General features: G+C 44.1%; 1 protein-coding gene across 1 annotated transcript in view; it reads left to right on the forward strand.

Moving 5' to 3' along the window:
• The first annotated feature begins 1,723 nt into the window (after nucleotides 1–1,723).
• uri (unconventional prefoldin RPB5 interactor) overlaps nucleotides 1,724–23,321 on the forward strand; it is a 59,169-nt gene continuing 37,571 nt past the window's right edge. Inside the window, exons 1-2 of the mRNA XM_067776728.1 lie at nucleotides 1,724–1,865; nucleotides 1,927–2,225. Coding sequence (XP_067632829.1) covers nucleotides 1,836–1,865; nucleotides 1,927–2,225 — 329 coding nt within the window. The 5' untranslated portion in view covers nucleotides 1,724–1,835. The remainder of the gene's footprint in view (nucleotides 1,866–1,926; nucleotides 2,226–23,321) is intronic.

The raw sequence follows: 23,321 nt of genomic DNA on the forward strand, positions 1-23,321 counted from the left end.
AAAAATACTATGGATCCCACCCCCGGTTTCGGAGGGACCGCGGGTCTTTTTTCGGTTTTTCGTTAATATCTTTTGAACGCGTTATAATTTTTATTTTCCGCCATCGGATTATTAATACTGATGTCAAGACGCGTCGTTTGACACCTTTCTCGATGTTTTTGGACGCGTATTAGCAGTGTTATGCTGTCGTAAAAAATTACCAATATTTGGTAGAGAAACCCTCCCAGATGACAAAATCAAATGCTTCACCTTCCGGATGCTTCTAGTTCTTGTAAAATGAAATTTTATTTATTTGGTAATGTCTAGAACAGCGGTTTACTCCTATCTCCTGACAGAGTTGAAGTTTTTCTTTTCCACCTTCGGATTGTTGTTGACGAGTTCAAGACGCGCAGTTTGACACCCCTCCCGATATTTTCGGACGCGATTTTGCAGTCGACCGCTGTTGAATACTTTTACCTTACCTTTAACAATTTACGTAAGTACTATAATAAAAAATGTAAGAAAGTGACAAGAAATTGTTCACTTACTTTTCCACTAAATTCCACTTAAAAGAGATCTTATATTTTAAATTTTTATTCAGACCTCTGGGGTTTGAAATGCATACCTAATATATGTTGTTTTTAGAAAATAACTTTAAGCCGATCTAAACAAATTTATTTTGGTATTAGTGTTCTTAATGCTGATAGCAACACGAGTCATTTGATACCTATTTTTATAACATCGAACCCATTTTCGATGTAGATAATCAGCATTAATTAGCCTAAAAGAAGTACAATTGGTTGGCTATGATATGGTTATGGCCTTAGCGTTATGGTATGGCACCATTAATCGATTACATTGATTTCCATAAGGAGGTTCGATCAGCTGTTTTATCTGGTTATGGATAAGTCAGCATTAATTGGCCCTTTATCAGTCAACTGCCTGACAGGATGTTCAATATGGCTACTTTTTAGCGTTTTGACAGGGTGTTCAATATTGCGGCGCATAGGGCCGGCTATTTTCTGCGGGTGATAGAAAGAGATATAAAATGAGACAGCGATAGTCAATTACAAAACAGGTGATCCATTCTCTTTGTAATTTTGCCGTCTATGCAGAAGTTATCACACTTGTCTTAAGGGCTAATTAAACTTCCTTAACCGTAACGCCATAGTCGTAACCATACCCATATCTATAACCATCTCCAATGTCATCGATTAACGGTGCCGTAACCTAAAAATCGTCAAAATTTTACGAAAATGAAGAAAACGCAAAAAATTGCAAAATTTAAGTCTCTTAGTCATAACGTATCCAAAACAATGAATTAAATCTACAAAAAGTTATTAAATTCAACAACTCAAATATTTTTGGTTCTGGATATGGCGAGAAACCAAAAAAACAAATAATGGTGTTATGGCGTTAGCGTTATGGTATGGCACCATTAATCAATTACATTGATTTCCATAAGGAAGGTTCTATCAGCTATTTGATCTGGTTATGGTTTTATAGTTATAAGTCACCATTAATTGGCCTTTTATCCACAATTTTAAAAACATCCGTTTTCACAATTTTGTTTTTTATTGGAGTACTTGGTGCTGTAAAAACATTTGCTATGCACAACTATGTCGGTATAGATTATTTTGCGTGGGTGCTCTGTGTAATGAATTTGCGTATCTTTAAACATCGAAATCTCTAGTAACACATCGATTTTTCGATGTATTGCTTGCATCCTTTCTTACAGCTGATTTTGAGATATTTGTTTTTTTTTGTACCATGCACTATTGTTTGTTTTTGGCTTACAAGGTACAAGTTTTGCCGTTTTGGTAGCAAAGAACAAAAACATCAACAATTAGTTTAAAATGGATAAACGTGACGATGTACTACGCGAGGTAAAATTTAATGAATATAATAATGTTCTAAATATTATACTTCAATTTTAATTCTGTTTAGGCACTTAAAAAGAACGACGAGGAAATAAGTAGATGGAAAAGATATCAGGAAGAGAACGATACGGCAGTCGAAAATCTCGACAAGTTTAGTAAAAATCTAACAGTTGATGTAATGGTGCCAATAGGGCAGAAAGCATATATGCCAGGTAAACTTATTCACACAAATGAAGTCCTTGTTGGCCATTATCAAGGTTACTTCTCTAAATGTACGTCTTATAAGGCAAAGGATATCTGTAAACATCGTATTAAAATGGCAACGGAAACGTTGGACAAACTAAAGGCTGAGTTGGATTTATGGCAGTAAGTACTTTTCATATGGACTATATATACATACATATATCGTTAGGCTAGGCTGAGCTAGCCGGTCCGTGGGGACCTCACATGGTCTGAATTAGTCCGTAATGGTACCGGAAGTTTTTTTAACGCCCAAACTGAAAGCGCCTATAAAAATCAGGACCTATGTTATAAACAAACCACGCCCACTTTGTAAATACTAGACGCTTTCTAGGACCCATGCCACTTGTTTCTATTTCTGATAACTGTATCACTCTTAATAGCTGCAGTCTTAGCTTAGCGCAGAGCACGATCCCTCGCTTCCCAAAGCAGCCGGTTCTATGTACCTGATTTTTCCCGACCAAGGGCTGTCGTTTCAGTGTTGCGATCATCCCACAAATTTATACTTGCAACGGGACTGCGCCATATTCTCCTGCTCCGGGAAGTTATCGTACCCAATCCGGGACCTGTACCTGATCCCGGTCCAGAGGTTAAAAGTTTTGCTGGTGCTCCGAAAATAATCTTTTTAGGACGGTCACACTCTTGTCAGTATGTCACGTGTAAGGGATGGTTACAACCTCACCTATCCGCGGGCAATCCTGTTTCACTAACAGACGAGGTTCTGGCGACCCCAAGCTCCACATGGAACTTGGGGATGGGTAGGGAGGGGATGGCCTGAAGGTTTAATGTGACCACAGAAATCGTTCCCGAGATGGTCGGGCTAGCACCTTAATGGTGCTGTGGTACCGGAGCGTACCGGATCTGTATCCGGCGAAGGACCATCATATCGATAACACTCCCCAAAGCCTTCGGGGAGTGTCCATATCGTTAATGCAACAACAACAACAGTCCCTGCCACTGTCTTTCCCCCTCTTTCCGGCACTAGCACACAAGTAGGTGACGGAGACAAACTCTTAGTTCCTACCACCTTGTGCACCGTTTGCCAACACAGAATATATATGTTTGCGACATTTACCCAATGCAGCTCCCGCCTTGGACGGTACCACTTCTAGATGTTCAGCTCTTAGCGACGGCAACCCTCTGGTGGGTTTCATCGCGCCATGCTGCCAAGCCGCAGACCCAACTACACCGGGTAGTCCAATGCTTGCCCAAGGGCGTCCAGTCCCAGGCCACAACATCACTTGCATCTTGGCCTCCCTCAACTCAGGCGTAGTCACCCGTCACCAACCCCCAGAGTACCGACATCTTCCCCGTTGTACTTCAGTTAAACTGTAATGGGTTAACTGCGAACATAACGGATATACCCGATTATATGAAGTGGGACAACATTCGCATTGTTGCGATCCAAAACACTAACCTCACTGCAATATCTGCTTTGCAGACCTGCTCTGGGAATAATGTCCACAGAAAGCAGTATTTGATCCCGAAATTGGCCGTAGGGACAGTGTCCTGGAACGTCAAGGCATATCTGTCCGATCAGGCGATGCTAATTTAGAAATCAACATCTACATCCCTCCTGTCACCTGTTGCCCCAGTGGATATTGCTCTGACATCAGCACAATACTCACTGGTGAAAATCGCATAATCCTAGGCGATTTCGTCACCCACCACGATCTATGGCATTGTTATTTACAGGCGGACAGCAGGGACGAGATGTTGGCGGACCAAATAGAAAAAAACGACGTTCTGCACGATAAACCAGGACGCCCCACACGTATGGTAGAAAGCTGTCACAGCTCGCTAGACATTTCCATCGTGAGTGCAGACTTGTTAACTGCATCAACTGGTAGCCGATGGTAACATTGGCATTCGACCACCTACCCATACTTCTTTACAAAAATCCGCGTAGGTTAGTTTCATTCCCGCCGGAAGAATCCATACTTCTTTATAAAAATCCGCGTCTGTTAGTTTCATACCCGGAAATCCGGCCATATTTGCCAGCGGAGGTAGCAGCTCCCCTGAAAAAATCCACTGGAGTACTCAATGGATTACTCTGATGTAATGCTGAGCTGGAGTATATGGTCCAGTCCTAGGACATCGCAATGTTAATTGGACTATATTTTTTGCATGAACTGTGGTTAATTTTGGAGCTTGTTCCATAGCAAGTACTCCATACATGCATGCATGGAGTACTCGCGATTTTTGCAGGGTCTAGCAAGAGAGCGTGACCTTATAAGATAGCACGACCACGGCGACCCAAAAAAGGGATATAAACCAACACATCAGATTGCTTGTGGATGAACCCAAGAGGGCGAAATGGGAGGACTACTTAAAGAATTGTAACCTCTCTTCGTCCAAGTCTTTATCAAACACCGACTAAGCACAATGACAAAATATTCATCGCCTTCGGCGTTAAAATGCTATCAGATGCGAAAAAATGTGTTAGCGCTTTCTGCCGACAATATGTAATGCATTCTACGGTTAACAAAGCTAGCTGGCGGGCCAACAGACGCGCACACAAGCATAAACACAGCGCGTCCCCAATTACCATCACCGCCAGAGAGGTTGAAGATGCCATCGTTCATAGATAGATAGATAGATGTTGTGAGGTTAAGCACTGCGACCTATTTGTCTATTGTGCCCTCATTCTCTTTACAACACTTCATCTAAGCCGAGTTCTCTGAGAAAATCCAGAATGGTTCTCGGCTTCAGAGAGTGTATGTGACTATTTTCTAATTTGGATGATCCTAGGATCCTAAGTCTTCGTCTCGCGACTGCATCACATTTCTTCAGGATGTGTTCTGCAGACTCATCTTCGACATCACAGAATGTTGTTGTTGTTGTTGTTGTTGTAGCGATAAGGTTGCTCCCCGAAGGCTTTGGGGAGTGTTAACGATGTGATGTCCTTTGCCGGATACAGATTCGGTACGCTCCGGTACCACAGCATCATTAAGGTGCTAGCGCTTCCCAAGGCAGTCGGTTCTATGTACCGGAGCGACTCGGGATTTTTCCCGACCAAGGACTGTCATTTCAGTGTGACCCCATCTAATTTGTTTCGTCCCTCCCACAGATTGTCATCCTCCCAGCAGCTCCTTGCAGCAGGACTGCTCCATATTCTCTTACTCCGGGAAGGCATCGAATCCAATCGGGGTCCATCTCCTGACCCCGGTCCTGAGAAATGGTTTTGCTGCATCTGCCGGAAAAGAATCTTTTTAGGACGGTCATACTCACGTAACTTTTATAAATCTTTTGTGGCTCCTTGCTGTTCACGCCCAAGGGCGTCCCGTAGTCTACGTCTAAGCGCCTCCCCCTCCCTAACTGGGAAGATTACGGAGATAGTCGATTTCATGAAGCGGCACAACATACGCATTGCTGCGATTCAAGAGACTAAACTCACAGCAAGATCTGCATTGCAGACCTGCTCTGGGTATAACGTCCACAGGAAAGACCGCGAGAGCGGAAATGGAGGCGGTCTCGCGTTTATCATACACCACTCTGTGCAATATTATATATTTGATCCTGGCATCGACCGCAGGGACAATGTCTTAGAACGTCAAGGCCTATCTGTCCGGTCAGGCGATGCAAACCTAGAAATCATCAACATCTACATTCCTCCTCAGTCATCGACTAAATCGCGTTGTGTACAGACGTCTAACAAAGTGCTTAGTTTAGTTATTGTACTATAACAGTAACGTGTTTACTATTTTTTCTTTTGCTCTACCGTTCGCATATATATCATTCGAATATTTCCACCAATCACAAGCGTAGGAAATTAAACAACAAAATGCCGCCTGATCCTCCGGACAGAGGCGCAAACAGATTTTCTATTCTAAGTGATCAAAGTGACTCCTTTGACTACACCACTTCCTTTCCCGACCTTACCCATAAGAAAACATCCCTTATCCATCCTAAATACCTAATCCTTTCCGCACCTGATAACAGTTTTTCAAAACTCAGCCCATTTATAATAAAAAAATGTATTGACGCAATATCAACACAAGTCGACAGCATCAAGCAACTGAGAGATGGTTCCCTGCTCGTCCTAGCCAGAAACGAAAGAGTCGCCGATAAATTCCTAAAAACCAAAACCTTAACTAACTCCTGTCCAGTTACAGTTAAACTGCATGAAACCCTCAACACCGTAAAAGGCACTGTGTATGCACCCTGCCTAATCAACGTGAAAGAAGAAGAGATCGTACAAGAACTCAAAAGCCAAGGAGTATCAAAAGTTTATAAATTCACCACCACACAAGATGGTAAAATTACACCCACGGGCAAAATGGTTCTCTCTTTTGACCTCTATCATCTCCCAAAAACCCTCGATGTCGTCTGGTACAAAGTCAAGATCAGACCATACTTCCCCAACCCAATGCGCTGTCGCAACTGTCAACGCTTAGGACACACAAAAACCCGCTGTTCCTTCGCCGCAACCTGCGATGGTTGCAACCTACCTCCACACCAACCGAGCAATTGCACTCGACATCTATGCGCCAACTGCGGAGAGGCTCACCCATCATCCGACAAAAACTGCCCGAGATACAAGCAAATGAAAGAAGTGCTACAAATTAAAACTATCCACAAATGCACACTAGGAGAAGCTTTCAAAAAATACAACCTAAATAATCCGTCCAATGACACATCCAAACGCTCATATGCAACTACAACAAAAGATTCCGAAAGAACAACCAACAACACCATGCAAAAAACAACAACGCCAATCAACGCTAACAAGGCAGCAACCGCCGCTGATCATCTAAAACGCCCAGCTTCGCCCTCTAAATCCAACTCAGACAAAATGGCAAAAACAACTACAATCAACAACTTTCAATCCTTCTCCAACAACAAAACTAATCACAGCACCGAAAACCTAAACAAAAACACAAATAAAACAAACCCAATCACATCCCCATTAACCAAAAGCACACAACATCTAATCTCAAATAACAGTTACTACATCCCAACAGCGGATAACAACTCAATGCATACAGAATCAGATAACTAGCTTATATTCCTAAACGCCAAGTTACGAATAATTAAGCTAATACAAAAAATACTTATTCTAAGTAAATTCAATATTTTGCAGTGGAACATGAACGGTTTCACTAACAACAGTATTGACCTTGAGCTTCTCAGAAACGAACATCAACCACAACTAATATCAATCCAAGAAACTCACTGCCGCACTGGCTTCACCCCTATACCTCCAAAGAACTACACAGCCTACTTCACCAACCACAACACAAACACTTATGCCAAGCAAGGAGTTGGGGTGCTAATTAAAAGCAACATTCCACACACACAAATCATCAACAAAACATATGTATAGAAATCCAACTAAACTTAAAATTCACAATAATATCAAAATATATACCGCCGGATCAAACATTCACCACCCAAGACATTGATGACTTATTCCAAAATATACACAGTCCGGCTATATTAGTTGGGGATGTAAACAGTTGGAACACTTTGTGGGGCTAACGAACGAATAACGCCAGAGGTCTCACCTTCGAAGCTGGAATATCAAGGCACAACCTATGTATACTCAATGACATGCAACCAACACATCTCTCCACACACGGATCGCTTACCCACGTCGACATTGCCTGCTGCTCCACAGCACTCCTCCCAATAACATCAAGCCTGACCCTAGACGATCTACACCATAGCGACCACTTCCCTATTAAAACCACATTAACACTCTGCAGTCAACATCAAGAAAAACCATTCATAGCTAAATTTAAACTACAGGAAGACGACTGGGAAAACTTCGCAAAAACCACAGAAGAAGAGCTTGGGAAAAGAACATTTACCACCCAAACAAATAGAGACGCTGCTTCGCTTATTAAATCTATCCGCATTGGTGCAAACAAACATATCCCCCAAACCTACCCTTATTGGGCAAAAAATCCATATTCTGGTGGAACACCCATCTTGCCGCGCTGCGTCTGGAGAAGGTGTCAAATTGGAAAGCATACAAACGAACCCCCACAACCGAAAACCTTATTCGTTTCAAAATATCTAACGCCAGATTCCGGAGGGATCTAAAGCTAAAGCCCAAAGCTTCCAACAATTTTCCAGCACGATCAACCGCGAAACCCCCATCGGCAAAATATGGAGCCAGATAAAAATCATTTACAACAGAAACACAGACACTTCAATCACTGCAATAAAAAATAACAATATAACCTTAATCGAGCCAAATAACATCGCAAACCACTTCGCCACACATTGGACAGAATTCTCCTCCGACAACAATTTTTCTTCAGCCTTCAAAGCAGCTAAGCACCGGGCAAGCCATACACCAGCAACAAATCCAGCAAATTTACAAGCAAAGATGCTAGAGACAGCTATCACCTTATCGGAACTCAAACAAGCAATCAACAGTGCAAAAGGGAACACTCCCGGGGCGGACCGTATTTCGTACAAAATGATAAAGTTTACTTCAGTTTTGACGCAACACAAAATACTCAACTTATACAACAATATATTTAGCACCGGAGTAATCCCACACCAATGGAAAACAGCAATCGTAGTTCCTATACTTAAACAATCCAACGACCCAACAAAAACCTCCAGTTATCGGCCTATTTCCTTACTACCGTGCCTTGCCAAAATTTTAGAAAAATTATCGCCAAAAGACTTTCATGGTTCCTAGAAACAAAAAAACTAATAGCACCAAACCAAGTCGCCTACAAAGCCAGGAGTGGGTGCACCGACGCACTTCTCCACATCGACATTTACGCTTACAAAGCTCTATCATCTAGGAATCACGTTTCCATTCTTTCAATCGACTTTGAAAAAGGATTCGATCGAATAGGTGCGCATGTCGTCATCGACACTCTAAAATCCTGGGGGATAGGGGGCAAAATATTAACATACATTACATCCTTTTTAACGAACCGTCGGTTCAAAGTCAAAGTCAACAACACATACTCTGATACCCAACCACTACACAATGGCATCCCTCAAGGCTCTCCACTATCCGTAACACTTTTCCAAATAGCCTTCAATCGCATTAGCACCATTATTCATAACTACAAGCTCTTAGATCACTGCATATACGCAGATGACTTATACATACTAGCAAAAAGAAATAATAACAGTGACAACAACACATTATTCAGCAACGTGGTAAATGAAATATGCAACTGGGCAAACACAGCGGGCGCAAACATCAACTTTTCCAAATGCGGAATTCTACACATCTGCCGAAAACACAACTGCCACCCAGCCGATGTGACAATTAACTCTCATTGCATACCATACGTCGAAAAACTAAAAATTCTTGGCATAATGTTTAGCAAAAACTACAAATGGATCAACCACTGCATATACCTAAAAAAGTCGCTCACAACTAAAATCAACCTAATTCGGTATCTAGCAGGTAGAAGCTTTACTCACATCAACACCCTAATATACTTAGTCAAAACACTCGTTTTGAGCAAAATAGACTACGGGCTATTCCTATACGGAAACAGCCCAAAAACTACCCTAAACATCATTAAACCACTATACCACCAAGCGGTTAGGAGCAGCATATACGCCTTCGTCACCACCCCTGTAAACAACATGCTAACCGAATCAGGGCTCCCATCACTAGAGGAAAGAAAAGCGGAAAACAGGCTCAGACTTCTCTCAAAAATACTTTTCGAACAACAATCTATACTTGACAGCGATACAAAAAAGCCATTGCATGTATAAACATCCCAAAAGTCCCATCGGCAATACTCAACATAATTCACGAAAATCAAAACATCATAAATCACACCTACAAACAGTATATCAAAAAGCATCCACCATGGCTTTTTAACACAAAGTCATGCAACACAGATCTTACAAAACATAAAAAAGAGAACACCAACACCGTATATGTACAACTATTCAAAGAAAAACTATCCCAATTTGAAACCCAACAATACGAAATTTTCTTCACAGATGCCTCAAAAGGAGAATACGAAATCGCCTACGCCATAGTAAACTCGAAAGTCCAACGATATCATACCACATAATGCAACCCACCGCATCGATATTTACGGCCGAGGCCGCTGGGATTCTCGAAGCCCTTGAAATGGCTCAAAACTACAAGAAAAAAGCCGTAATATTCAGCGATAGTCTTTCAGTCATAGAAGCTGTAAAAAACAACACCAACACCAACTGGAACACAATAAACGCCATCCGAGACATTCTGCACCAGTCTCCCCAAACCAAGCTCTTCTGGATACCAGGATACGTAGGCATAATTGGGAACGAAAAAGCAGACATCGCAGCGAGGTCTGCCTGCAAAACCCCAACAATTACAAGCACCATCGTGGAGAGATTGGACTTCTTGAGATTCAGTCTTAAACAACACCAAGCCAAACTTAACGAACAGAGGGCACTCATTCAACATTATCATTATTTTACCATAAACCCTAATAAAACACCAGCAATATATCCCACTAAATTAGAAAAGAATAAAATCGTCACATTTTCACGCCTACGCCTCGGCCACACAAACGCAACACACTCACACCTGCTTAACACACAAAGCAGCGGCAACTGTCTACACTGCAACACTCGCCTCACTGTCAGCCACCTACTACTGGAATGTCCAACCTACCAAAACCACCGATCTTCCTAAATAATCAAAACCCCATCAACCTAGAAATCTCCAACTACGGAAAACATCAACACTGTCTACAGCTACATCCGGGCCATCAACACAAAAATATAACCCTTTTTTACTTTACCGATACAGCCAATAGCCGTGGCAGCTAGCGCTTTAACTCAATTAAATTTTATAATTTATTATAAATTTAATTTAAAAAAATAAAATAAATAAATACATTCCTCCTGCCACCTGTTGCCCCAGTGGATACCGCCCTAATATCAGGGCCTTACTCACTGGCAACAATCGCATTATCGTAGGCGATTTCAATGCCCATCATGATCTATGGCATTCAAACCTGCGGGCGGACAGTAGGGGTGAGATGTTGGCGGATCAAATAGAAGAAACGACGTTCTGCACAATAAACAGAGACGCCCCCACACGTATGATAGGAAGCTGTCACAGCTCGCCAGATATCTCAATCGTGAGCGCAGAACTCGTAAACTGCGTCAACTGGCAGCCGATGGTAACATTGGCATCCGACCACCTGCCCATACTTATTTCGCTTGAGCGTAACGCCGACTTCATCGTCACTGAAAAACGCACTTTCATAAACTTCAAAAAAGGAAAGTGGGAAGAATATAAATCCTTTACAGACAGCCGCCTAGCTGCCCTCCCTATCCCGACTTATGCCCGCCAAGGGGAGCGTGCCTTCCGTAAGGTCATTAAATCCGCCTCGGCACATTTCATTCCCGCCGGGAGAATTCCCGAAATTCGGCCCCACTTCCCGGCGGAGGCCGCAAACTTAGCGAGAGAACGTGACCTTATAAGACAGCTTGATCCAGGCGACCCCCAAATAAGGGATATAAACCAACGCATCAGATTGCTTGTGGATGAACACAAGCGGGCGAAATGGGAGGAGCACCTAAGAGGTTGTAACCTCTCTACCGGTGTGGGTAAACTTTGGTCCACCGTAAAGTCCCTATCGAATCCGACTAAGCACAAAGACAAAGTTTCCATCGCCTTTGGCGACAAAGTTTCCATCGCCTTTGGCGACAAAGTGCTGTCGGACGCGAAAAAATGCGCGAGCGCTTTCTGCCGACAATATATAATGCATCCTACGGTCGACAAAGATAGACGGAGAGCCAAAAGACGCGCACATAAACACAAATTCAGCGCGTCACCAATCACCATCACCGCTAAAGAGGTTGAGGACGCCATTGGTCGTGCTAAACCATCCAAAGCAGTGTACCCAGACGGCATAGCCATGCCGATGCTTAAAAACCTAGGGAAAGAGGGGTTCAAATATTTAGCGCATGTCTTCAATCTGTCTCTTTCCACCTTTGTCATACCTGAGAAATGGAAAATGGCCAAGGTGGTCCCGCTACTTAAGCCTGGGAAACCAGCTAACATAGGTGAGTCGTATCGTCCGATATCTCTCCTATCGCCAGTGGCAAAGACGCTTGAAGCCATTTTGCTCCCTTATTTTCAAGAAAATTTGCAGCTAGCCCCCCATCAGCATGGCTTCAGAAAACTCCATAGTACTTCCACCGCGCTAAATGCCATTAGCACCCAGATAAATTGCGGTTTAAATCAATACCCCCACCATAGAACAGTAGTCGTAGCGCTAGACCTATCAAAAGCTTTTGATACGGTCAACCATGGCTCGTTACTGCAGGACCTGGAAGGGTCTACCCTTCACCCTTGTCTTAAAAGGTGGACCGCAAATTATCTGGGTGGTCGGCAGGCATCGGTGCAATTTAGAAACGAAACATCAAAACCAAGGAGAATTAAACAGGGGTGCCACAGGGTGGTGTCCTATCCCCACTTTTGTTTAATGTCTACATATCTAAGCTACCTTCACCACCGGAAGGAGTCACAATCGTTTCCTACGCCGATGACTGCACAATAATGGCCACAGGCCCAGGCCCAAAGATCGATGCGCTATGCAATAAAATAAACGCCTACCTCCCTGATCTCTCCAGTTTTTTCGCCTCGCGAAACCTGGCGTTATCACCGACTAAATCTTCCGTGACCTTATTTACAACATGGACGCCCCAAATGTGGACCATTTTGAACATCCACGTCGATGGCACTACGCTACCGACTGTCCTACACCCCAAAATCTTGGGTGTGACGTTTGATCAGGATCTACATTTTGGTGAGCACGCAGCCGCAATTGTTCCGAGAATTCAGAGCCGTAACAAAATCCTCAAATCCCTCGCTGGCAGTACTTGGGGAAAAGATAAATTAACGCTCATGACTACATACAAAGCAATTAGCCAGCCGATTACGTGCTACGCGTCACCCATATGGTCGCCAAGCCTAAAAATCACCCACTGGAAGAAACTACAGGCCTGCCAAAATACTGCTCTCAGAATCGCCACGGGCTGTCTTCTTATGTCCCCAGAACACCATCTGCATAATGAGGCGAGAATACTTCCCATCAGGGAGAGAAATGAGATGCTGACCAAACAGTTCCTGTTGAATACCCAGAAACCTGGGCATCCCAACAGACATCTGATTGATGAACCAGCACCGCCTAGGGGCTTAAGGAGTCATCTCCGTAAGCATTTTGAGGAAATACGGCACCTGAGAACCCAGCCGTATGAAGTGAAAAAACACAAGCAGGTCCTTGGTGAACTCCATAAACAGGCGTCGGACCTTTATGCCGGGAATTGCCCGGTGAATCCAGTACTTAACGAAAATTATCCAAAACTTGCGGAAGAGGAACGCATACTCCCCAGGGAAATCCGTGTCACTCTTGCTCAACTTCGTTCTGGATACTGTAACAGGTTAAACTCTTACCTATCCAGAATCAACCCCGACATACAAAATGTATGCCCCGCTTGCAATGTGTCCCCACATGACACCAACCATCTCTTCAATTGTAATGTGGAACCAACGCCTCTAACACCCCTTTCCTTATGGTACAACGAAAAGTTTCCTTGGACTCCCGTTAGAGGATATTGATGACAATTTGTGATCGGTCGCGGCTATTAGGTGGGGCGATCATTGCTACAACAACAACAACAACAACAACAAGGTGCTAGCCCGACCATCTCGGGAACGATTTATGTGGCCACATTAAACCTTCAGGCCATCCCCTCCCCACCCCCAAGTTCCATGAGGAGCTTGGGGTCGCCAGAGCCTCGTCTGTTAGTGAAATAGTATTCGCTGCGGATAGGTGAGGTTGACAATTGGGTTTGGAGAAGCTATATATTGGGCTGGCAACCTGAAGGGTTGCGCCACACACCCCTTGAATCTGGTATTTTAGTCGCCTGTTACGACAGGCATACCTACCGCGGGTATATTCTGACCCCCTTACCCGCTGGGGGCACATCACAGAATCGACCGAGGCTGCTAGCCGATATGCCCAATTTATGCATATGGCTCTTTAGCCTACAGTGACCTGTGAGTATACATGTTAAAATCCTAAGGCTACTTTTTGGGAGGTTTATCATAGCCTTGTATCGCTTTGAGTTGTACCCTCCTATTAGTGCCTTTGCCTGCCGAAGTCCTGGACTTTCGCGCCAGTGCTGTTCTCTGCAGCACGCCTCCTTTTGTCTAAATTCCTCCCTTATTGTATGTGACCCTATTGGGACCATATGCTCGGGTCCTATTGGCTTTCCGGCCGCTGCCAACCTGGCAAGCTCGTCCGCTCGCTCGTTACCATCTACTCTTCTGTGTCCAGGTACCCATGCTAGACGGATGGTGTTATTAACTCCTAGACTGTTTAACCTCTCTACGCACTCAAGTACTGTTGATGATTTAATCTCAACTGAAGTTAATGCCTTGAGTGCAGCTTGACTGTTGCTGAGTATAGCGATTTTCTCGTTGGTATATCCCCGCTGTAAATTTATCTCTGCACTCCGGCTTATGGATACAACTTCGGCTTGGAAGATGCTCGGATCTTTTCCGAGAGGTAGGGATATTTTGGTTCGGGGCCGAAGATCCCCGCTCCTATGCCCCCGGTGTCTTGGAGCCATCGGTGTACCATATTATAGTATGTTCCTGGTGAAGCTCTTCAATCCTGGAGGTGTCCCACGTACATTTGTCCACAGCTCTATTTTGAAGCGCTTTTCAAACTTAATTATCTTCCTCGTATCATCTCTGGGAAGTTGGATAAGTGGAATCTGCTCCTGCAGCTTCGCCATGCTCCGTGACTGTATCACTTTTCCTCTTCCACATCCCTGTTTAGCTATGTTTACTGAAGTACTCCTGGCTGCCTGCTCAATTATTATATGTAGAGGCGTTAGCTCAAGCAGCACCTCTATTGCTGCCGTCGGGCATGTTCGCATGGCTCCCGTTATGCAGACACACGCTAAACGTTGAAGATTCGTGAGTGATTTTTGTACGGTCACCATGGTTGTCCTTGATGCCCACGCAACTGCTCCGTACACTATCATAAGTCTCACTATCATAGTGTACATCCATCTTAGGATCTTTGGGATGCATCCCCAGGATCTTCCTGCAATACGTCTGCACACCATTATTGCTCGTGTGGCCTTTGATATGGTATTGTCGACGTGTTTCTTCCATAAGAGCTTAGAGTCAAACGTGACTCCCAAGTATTTAACCTCAGTCGTGTACTCCATCTGTACTCCATCCATTGTGATTTGCCTAATCCCTTCCAGTTTTCTTTTCCTGGTGAAGGGCACAATGGATGTCTTGTTAGTGTTGATACTTAACCCAACCTCAGTACACCATTCTTTCGTTAACCTCAATGCCCTTTGCATTATGTCGCAAAGGGTGCTCTCAAATTTGCCCCTTACATTGATAACAATATCATCCGCGTACCCTTGATATCGGATTCCGTTTTCTGAGATCCTCTGTAGAAGTTCATCTGCAACCAGGCTCCACAGCAGGGGTGACAGGACGCCCCCTTGTGGACATCCTTTCGTTGTTTTGATCTCTACTGTACCGTCCCCAAATGAAATTTCGGCAATCCTCGTACGTAATAAGGCGTTTATCCACATACGGATTGGACGTTGTATCTCTCTTCTCTCGAGTGCCCGATTCACACTTTCGTGTGTCGTGTTGTCGAAAGCCCCCTCTATGTCCAAAAATGCGCATAGCATTATCTCCCCGCACTCGAACGCACTTTGGATTTCTGTGGACAGTTGATACAATGCAGTTTCTGTCGACCTGCCTGTCCTATATGCATGCTGATCTCAATGTAGTGGCATTCTGTCGATAGCCTTTGATCTAATCTCGTGGTCTACAATTTTCTCCATTGCTTTCAGAACAAAGGATGTCAGGCTTATGGACCTAAAGGACTTTGGACCAGAGTAGTCATTTTCAGCCACTTTAGGTATAAAGACCACTTTTGCTCTTCTCCACACTTTTGGGATGTATGCCAGTTCGAGGCTATCCCTCATAATCCTGGCCAGGTGTGGGATCAATTCCCTGCTGGAGAAAGACTGGATATATGCCATCCACTCCCGGAGATTTGTAGCTCTGGAAAGATCTTACTGCCCACTTAACTGCGCTGTCGCTGAAGAGTCCTTTGGCGAGGTTCCAATCTGCGGGTGTCGGTCTTACCTCGCGGACCTCCTCCGGCGAGGTTTCCGAGGATGAGTCCGGGAAGTGCGCTGCGAGCAGGGCATGTGCTCTTTCCTCCTCTGTCCTTGTGTAGGTTCCATCAGGGAGTTTCATCAATAATCGCGTCTCCCTTTGGTCCTTGGCTAGGGCTTTGTGAAGCCTCGGTGCCTCTGGAACTTCTGTTATAGCCTCGCAAAGTTTCCTGAAGCTCTCTCTTTTGGCTTTCCTAATCTCTTTGTTATATGTTGTTAGACTAGCCGTGTACTGCTCCCAGTCTCCCGTGCGTCTCGCTTGGTTGACGAGTTTGCGCACGGTTTTCCTCATTTCCGAGAGCTTCCCCGACCACCAGGGGGTTTTATTCCCTGGGCCCTTTGATTCACGACAGCTAGAGTTATACGCTTCAATAATCACACTGTTGAAGTTATTAACCCAGGTCTCTAATTCCATATAACTTGTTCCTCTGTTCCTACTCTCTATAGTAGCAAGATTTTCCTGTATTGTATTTCTGAACATATCCCAGTTTGTGTTCCTGGGATTTCGCTTTGGTGGTCCTTCTAGAGGTATAGCTCCGATGACAAACTGGATAATAAGATGGTCCGACATGGAGAGTTCAGAGGAAACCCCCATCCAGAGACTAGTTCATCAGCCAGATCGTTACCCAGGGTTATATCCAGGACTTCCTCTCTAGACCTAGTTGTATATACTTAGGGCATTACTAATAATAAATTCAAGAACGGACTCACCCCTTGAATTGGTGTCTGTGCTGTTCCATACCTCGTGGTGCGCATTGGCGTCGCATCCCATGATTAACGGTAATTTTGCCCGTCTGCAATATTCCGTCAGTTTCTTCACACCCTCTGGAGGGGCCTCGTGGTTATCTCCCGCAAAATAGGCCGCTGCGAAGACGATGTTCCTTGACTCCCCCTGTATTTTCATCATCGCCTGAACTGCAACGAGATCTTGACTCATAAACTCTGAAATGCAAAAGTAGTTCATGGAATTGTTAAGCACTACACACGCTCTTGGTCTTTCCTGAGAAAGATCCCAAATTACCTTATTATTTCTCTCTTTTAAGCCTCTCACCTGACCCTTATACACCCAAGGTTCTTGGATGGGTGCTATGCCCAGATCTTCCGAGGCGAACCTGCGTGCTATTACTGCCGAAGCAGCTTTAGCATGGTGCAGGTTGATCTATGCAACCTTTGTGTGTGGGTCGGTGAGAGCTGAAACCTTAACGGCTCGTACTCACAGGACACCCGCAGAGTTTCCTCTCCTTTGTCCTCCAACCCTAGGTTTTCTAAATTCAGCGCTTCCAGTAGCTCCTATGTTGACGGAGCTTGCGTAGGCTCCTGACCGGTGATTAACCCGGATGTTGCGCCTGTGGCTGAGGGGACGCTGGCTGGGCACTGGGTGGATGTTGTTGCTGTCTCTGCGATTTGCTCCCCAGTGCTCTGCTCTTGTGAGTGGGTTTGTTCCACACTAGCTGGGAATTTTTGTTTCCAGGGTCTGACCGGGACAAAGCTAAACCCGTAGTTCACCTTGAAACCAGCTTCCTTTATTTTGATAAACGATGCCTCGTCGATTGCTACGTTTACCCGTAAGCCTCCCTCCTCGGCACTACTGGTGATTATACGCCATAACGCGACATTTAAGAATGTGTTGTGTGCCTTCAGCAATTTAAGTGCGAATTCCTGGTCATTGCTCCTGGGGAGATACATAGTGACGGTATGCGTCGGCGGTATATTATCCCCTTTCCTCGTAATAAGGGCAGGGCCATCCCAACCGTGTAGAGTTGGTGTGATATTGGTCAGCCATTCCGCTGTTTGACCATCCTTGCAGTCTACAAGGAGTAATCCTGGTCTAAAATATACACCACAGAAGGCTAGAGATTGCTTTCCCCAACCCTTCGATACCTCAATCATTATGGTATCCTGCAGCCGCGTCAGCTCTTCCTGGCTAAGGACCTCCACCGGATATTGCCTTGGAAGCACCGCCATTCGTATGCCCTTTAAGGCATCCGAGTAGCCTTGCATTCTTGGCCTCACTTGCGAAGTTGATGCACCAGGTGCTGGCGGCGGGGCATTCGCCCTCCTCGAGGTAGAAGCTGTGGGGTAAGCTCTGTCCCCTGTCCTCCCGTCTTGCTTGACCTCCTCTCAGGTTGTCAGCGGGAGCGCTCTGTTTCCTGTTACGACTTTGTTGGTGCCCGCGGTTATGTGATCCGCGGTGATGCGATGCATGCTCGCCCCTCGCCGTTTCTCGCTCGCCACGCCGTGATTTCCAGGCGGATGGATTTTTCTTGCTCGGCCTCATGTGCTGTAGTGCCTTCTCGCGTGCACTGTCCGGAGTCCTTCCCTGCTTTAGGATAATAGAAGATACCACTTTTTACCTGCTCCGCTTAGTCCGATTCTTCTAGGGTCGTCAAAGCCACCTGGCTCTCCCAGTTGGGGCCAGCTTGCACCATGATGCTGCTCTGTGCCAGATTCCTCGAACGACGATGACCTTGTTCTGGCATTTGAATTCATTCGGCGATCGTCTTTCATGTCACGTGTGTAACCTCTTCCTTCCTCTGTCTCGCTCGGCCTTGTCGTCCCTTGGATTGGATCGTCTTCGTTCTCCTGGGTACTCGCGGTCATATTCTTCACCCAGATGTCTTTTGGCCGCTGATTCTCTGCTGCTGTGTCGATGCCTCTCTCTTGAGGGTGAGCGTTTGCGACTCTCCCGCCGCTCTTCCATATCCCCTCGGGGTCTCCTTTGCCGGTTTTCGCAATGGCTGTAGCTGAGTGCGCTTTTTTCTTGGGTGGCTTTTCTTAACCTCTGCTCGGCTTGACCCACTGGTGGTGATTAACCCACCATGGTGTGGTTTGGCGCTGCTCTCTGGTTTCGTGGTGCTATGCCCACTGTGCTGTTGACTTTTGCTAGCCATATCATTCTTCACGGTGGTGGTTGACCCACCGTGGTATTTTTTGTCCTCGCTGACCTCTGCCCACTCTGGCGCTGGAATCTGGCTGCCGTGTCCTTCTTTACCTTTTTAACCGTCTCGCTCCCGGACGTTTGGTCATCGTCGTTCCTGGCATGCTCCTCGAAAAGGGCGAGTTCTTCCGCCGTCAGGTTTAGATGACTCAGGGAGTACATTGTCTCGCCCTGTTTCTCTCTTCGGCGTTTGTTGTTACCGCCGCTCTTAGCATTTAACCTCATTTCTTTCCCTTCAATCTGTTTTTGTTGTTGGCTTTTGTTGTTTGTGTTTGTATTCATCATCTTGTTCGTACGATCACATGCTTGACTTGGCAAGCGTAGTGATTTATTTTAATATATAGGGGAACTCGGTTCGTCCACCGCGGCAGAGCCCCTTGACGCGGTAAGGCCATAGTTACTCCCTAAGGCGACCCGGTGTCAGGGAGGCGCCGTTAAAATACAGCCGGTGTTGTAAGCCTCCTGGCTGCAAACCAGTCCAATGGGCACGGTGTTGCATAACACCCTGGATTAGGAGGTGACAGTTCCTGGTTACCGCTCGCATGCGCGACGAATCAGCCGGATGTTAGTAGCCAGGCTTCTCCTATCCGGCCGGCTCGCAACAACTTACGATCGGCGTAAGCCCCTGCACCACTACAAGGTGCCTGTTCTCGCAGGGGTCGTTCATGCTAAACCATCTAAAGCAGTAGGCCCAAACGGCATATCCATGCCGGTGCTTAGAAAACTTGGCAAAGAGGTTTTCTCCCGGGAGTGGGAGTCGAACTCGCACTCCTACGATAGTTGAAATGGTTACAAACGCATTCAGCTACGTCATGCCTTAGTTGTTGTAAAGTTTTTCCCAATTGCCTTCTTTCGCATATATTATCTTTCACACATCACATAATTCGTATGTAGTTATGTGTTGAGGTTATGCATGTTTGTAAGGCGGTTTCATAGAAACTTGGTATTTTGCTGTTTTTGTTCTGTTTATAGAACTACAACGAATTAACCAAATGTTGTCTCTTTATATAAATTAATCGGGGATTGCCCGCATTGCTTTAAATGTATGAACATTTATTTCAAGCAATTTTATAATTTATTTAATAATTTGGGAAAAATTTAAACAACGTGACATCAGGACGAACAAGGCGACAGCTGTTTCGATTATACCTTGTAAATCTCTTCAAAGCCTTTTCTCCCGGGAGTGGGGGTCAAACCCGCACTCCTACGATAGTTGAAATGGTTACAAACGCATTCAGCTACATCATGCCTTAGTTGTTGTCCCACTCCCGGGAGAAAAGGCTTTGAAGAGATTTACAAGGTATAATCGAAACAGCTGTCGCCTTGTCCGTCCTGATGTCACGTTGTTTAAATTTTTCCCAAAATATTAAATAAATTATAAAATTAAAAATTGCTTGAAATAAATGTTCATACATTTAAAGCAATACGGGCAATCCCCGATTAATTCATACAAAATTGGGAAAGAGGCTTGATGATTCAAACTTTTTGACTCCTGTTACTCAGCATGATTTCATTGGTTCGCTTATGGAATTGCCGCTAGTTCAGATTAATAACGTGGTGAACTCTAAAAATAAGTTGTTAGATTTAGTTTTTGGTGATAGTTCAATAGGTACTGGTCTCAGTCGAATCCCTGCCTTATCCCTGCCTGAAGATCCCTTGCACCCTACACTTGTGGTTACACTGGACAATCTACTGCCTACGATTAATTTCATGGAAGTGTTATGTCGTTCTCGTTCGAGATGTTTTAAAAAGGCTAACTTTGATTTGCTTAATCAACTGTTAGCTTCCCACGATTGGTCTGACCTTTATGCTTGTACTGATGTTGAGACTGCCACGTCTATTTTTTATAGTTACCTTAGTGACTTTATTAATCGTTGCGTTCCGGTTCATTTTGTTAAGGCTAAGAGTAGTAAACCACCTTGGTTCTCGAGGCAACTTGCTAACCTGAACTATATTAAATCGAGGCTCTATAAGCGTTTTAAAAGATCTGGTTCTTCTGAAGATTTTTCTAAATATTTAGTTGCCCGTTCCAATTTCCAACGCCTGAATCAAAACTGCTACAAGTCGTATTTAACAAGATGCAAAACTGAGTTTTTTAAAAATCCTAAAAAATTTTACGGGTTTGTTAATTCAAAGCGCAGATCTTCGGGATTTCCATCATCTTTGTCTTTGGGTGGCGAGAATGCTAGCCTTGACCATGATATTGCCGACTTATTCGCAGACTTTTTCAAATCGACCTATTCGTCAACCTGTACCCAAACCGGTAGTTATCCGTTCGAGATAGTTAGTTCTAACTGTATTCTCAATCCAGTCATTGATAGTGCCACTGTACTTCAGAGTTTTTTAGCTCTGAAACCGATTTTTTCTCCAGGGCCCGATGGTATTCCTGGCTGTATGCTTAAGTTCTGTGCTGTGAACTTAACAGAACCGATCGTAAAATTGTTCAATTTATCTTTGCAATCAGCGTCATTTCCATCAATTTGGAAACAGTCGTTTATCATACCTCTGCACAAGAAGGGTAGTAGATCTAATATTGAGAATTATAGGGGAATTGCTAAGCTTTCAGCTATTCCTAAAACCTTTGAACAAATAATTACCTGTCAGCTTCAACATTCGTGTACTTCCATATTGTCACCCTTTCAGCATGGGTTTGTGAGATGTAGGTCAACCACCACAAACCTACTTGAGTTTACCTCTTTAGTTCGGGATGGTTTTTTGGCTTGCAAGCAAACTGATGTGATTTATACGGATTTTAGTAAAGCTTTTGATTCAGTGAATCACGAACTTCTGATTCTGAAGCTTGATTTACTGGGCTTTCCGAAGAGTCTGACTTCATGGCTCTCAAGCTATCTTTCTAATAGAACCCAAAAGGTGCTTTATAAAAATATTATTTCAAAATCAATTCATGTTACCTCTGGTGTACCTCAGGGCAGTCATTTAGGCCCATTGCTTTTTACTCTTTTTATAAATGATCTGCCACAGATTTTGAATCATTCACGAGCTCTAATGTATGCCGATGATGTAAAAATTTGCTATACATGCTTGCCTTCGGAGTTAACTCGCTCAAATCTACTTCAGGTTGATTTGGACTCATTTCAACGCTGGTGTACAATTAATGCATTAGTTCTAAACTGTTCCAAATGTAAGTTCATGACATTTCATCGCGTGAAGCCTGTCCTGTCGTCTTATGCACTTTATGGCACTCTTATGGAGCGTATATCTTCGATTAACGATTTAGGGGTTCTGTTTGACTCGAAACTGAGCTTCAACTCACATATTTCAGCTATTACTAATAAAGCAATGGGTACCCTTGGTTTTGTGAAACGCTGGGCTAAGGAGTTCAAGGATCCGTATCTGACCAAAGTCCTCTACACTTCGCTGGTCCGCCCAATACTTGAGTATTGCTCGTGTGTTTGGTGTCCATTATATATTTCTCATATAAAGCGTATTGAGTCTGTGCAGAAACAATTTTTAATTTTTGCTCTACGGGCCTTTAACTGGGACTCAAATCTTCATCTTCCGTCTTATAGAAGTAGACTTCTTCTCATTAATTTGCCAACTCTGGAAAATCGTAGAATATTACTCGGGGTAATGTTCCTGCATAAGCTAATTCTAGGTGAGGTTGACTCCTCTGAGCTGCTAAGTCGATTGAGTTTTGCAGTTCCTGCTAGGACGTCCAGACACTACGTGCCCTTCCATTTACCCCTGTGTTGTAGAAATTTTGACAAAAATGATCCTATACGTGTTTGGTGCTCGTACTATAACGACTTGTATAATTGCATTAGTATCGAATGTTCGTTTGTTGCCTTACGCAATGGTATACTTTTCAGTCTCAACTGATATCTTAAAGTTTATTTGTTTAATTTGTAATGATAGTTTAATTTTAGTTCTTGTTCAATGTTAAAATAAATTGTAAATTTTTAATTTATTCCATTTTTAATTCTATACTTGTATATATTTTTACGCTATCTTTTTTTTATGTTACTTTCCTTTGTATTTTGTTAGTCGACCACTCTTGTTAGTTGACTTTAAATAATTAAATAAATAAAGAAAAATAAATAAAATATATCTAGCGCATGTCTTCAACCTGTCCCTATCCACCTTCGTCATCCCCGAAA

Source organism: Eurosta solidaginis, chromosome 3 (assembly GCF_040869045.1).
Source record: "Eurosta solidaginis isolate ZX-2024a chromosome 3, ASM4086904v1, whole genome shotgun sequence".
NCBI classification, from domain to species: domain Eukaryota; kingdom Metazoa; phylum Arthropoda; class Insecta; order Diptera; family Tephritidae; genus Eurosta; species Eurosta solidaginis.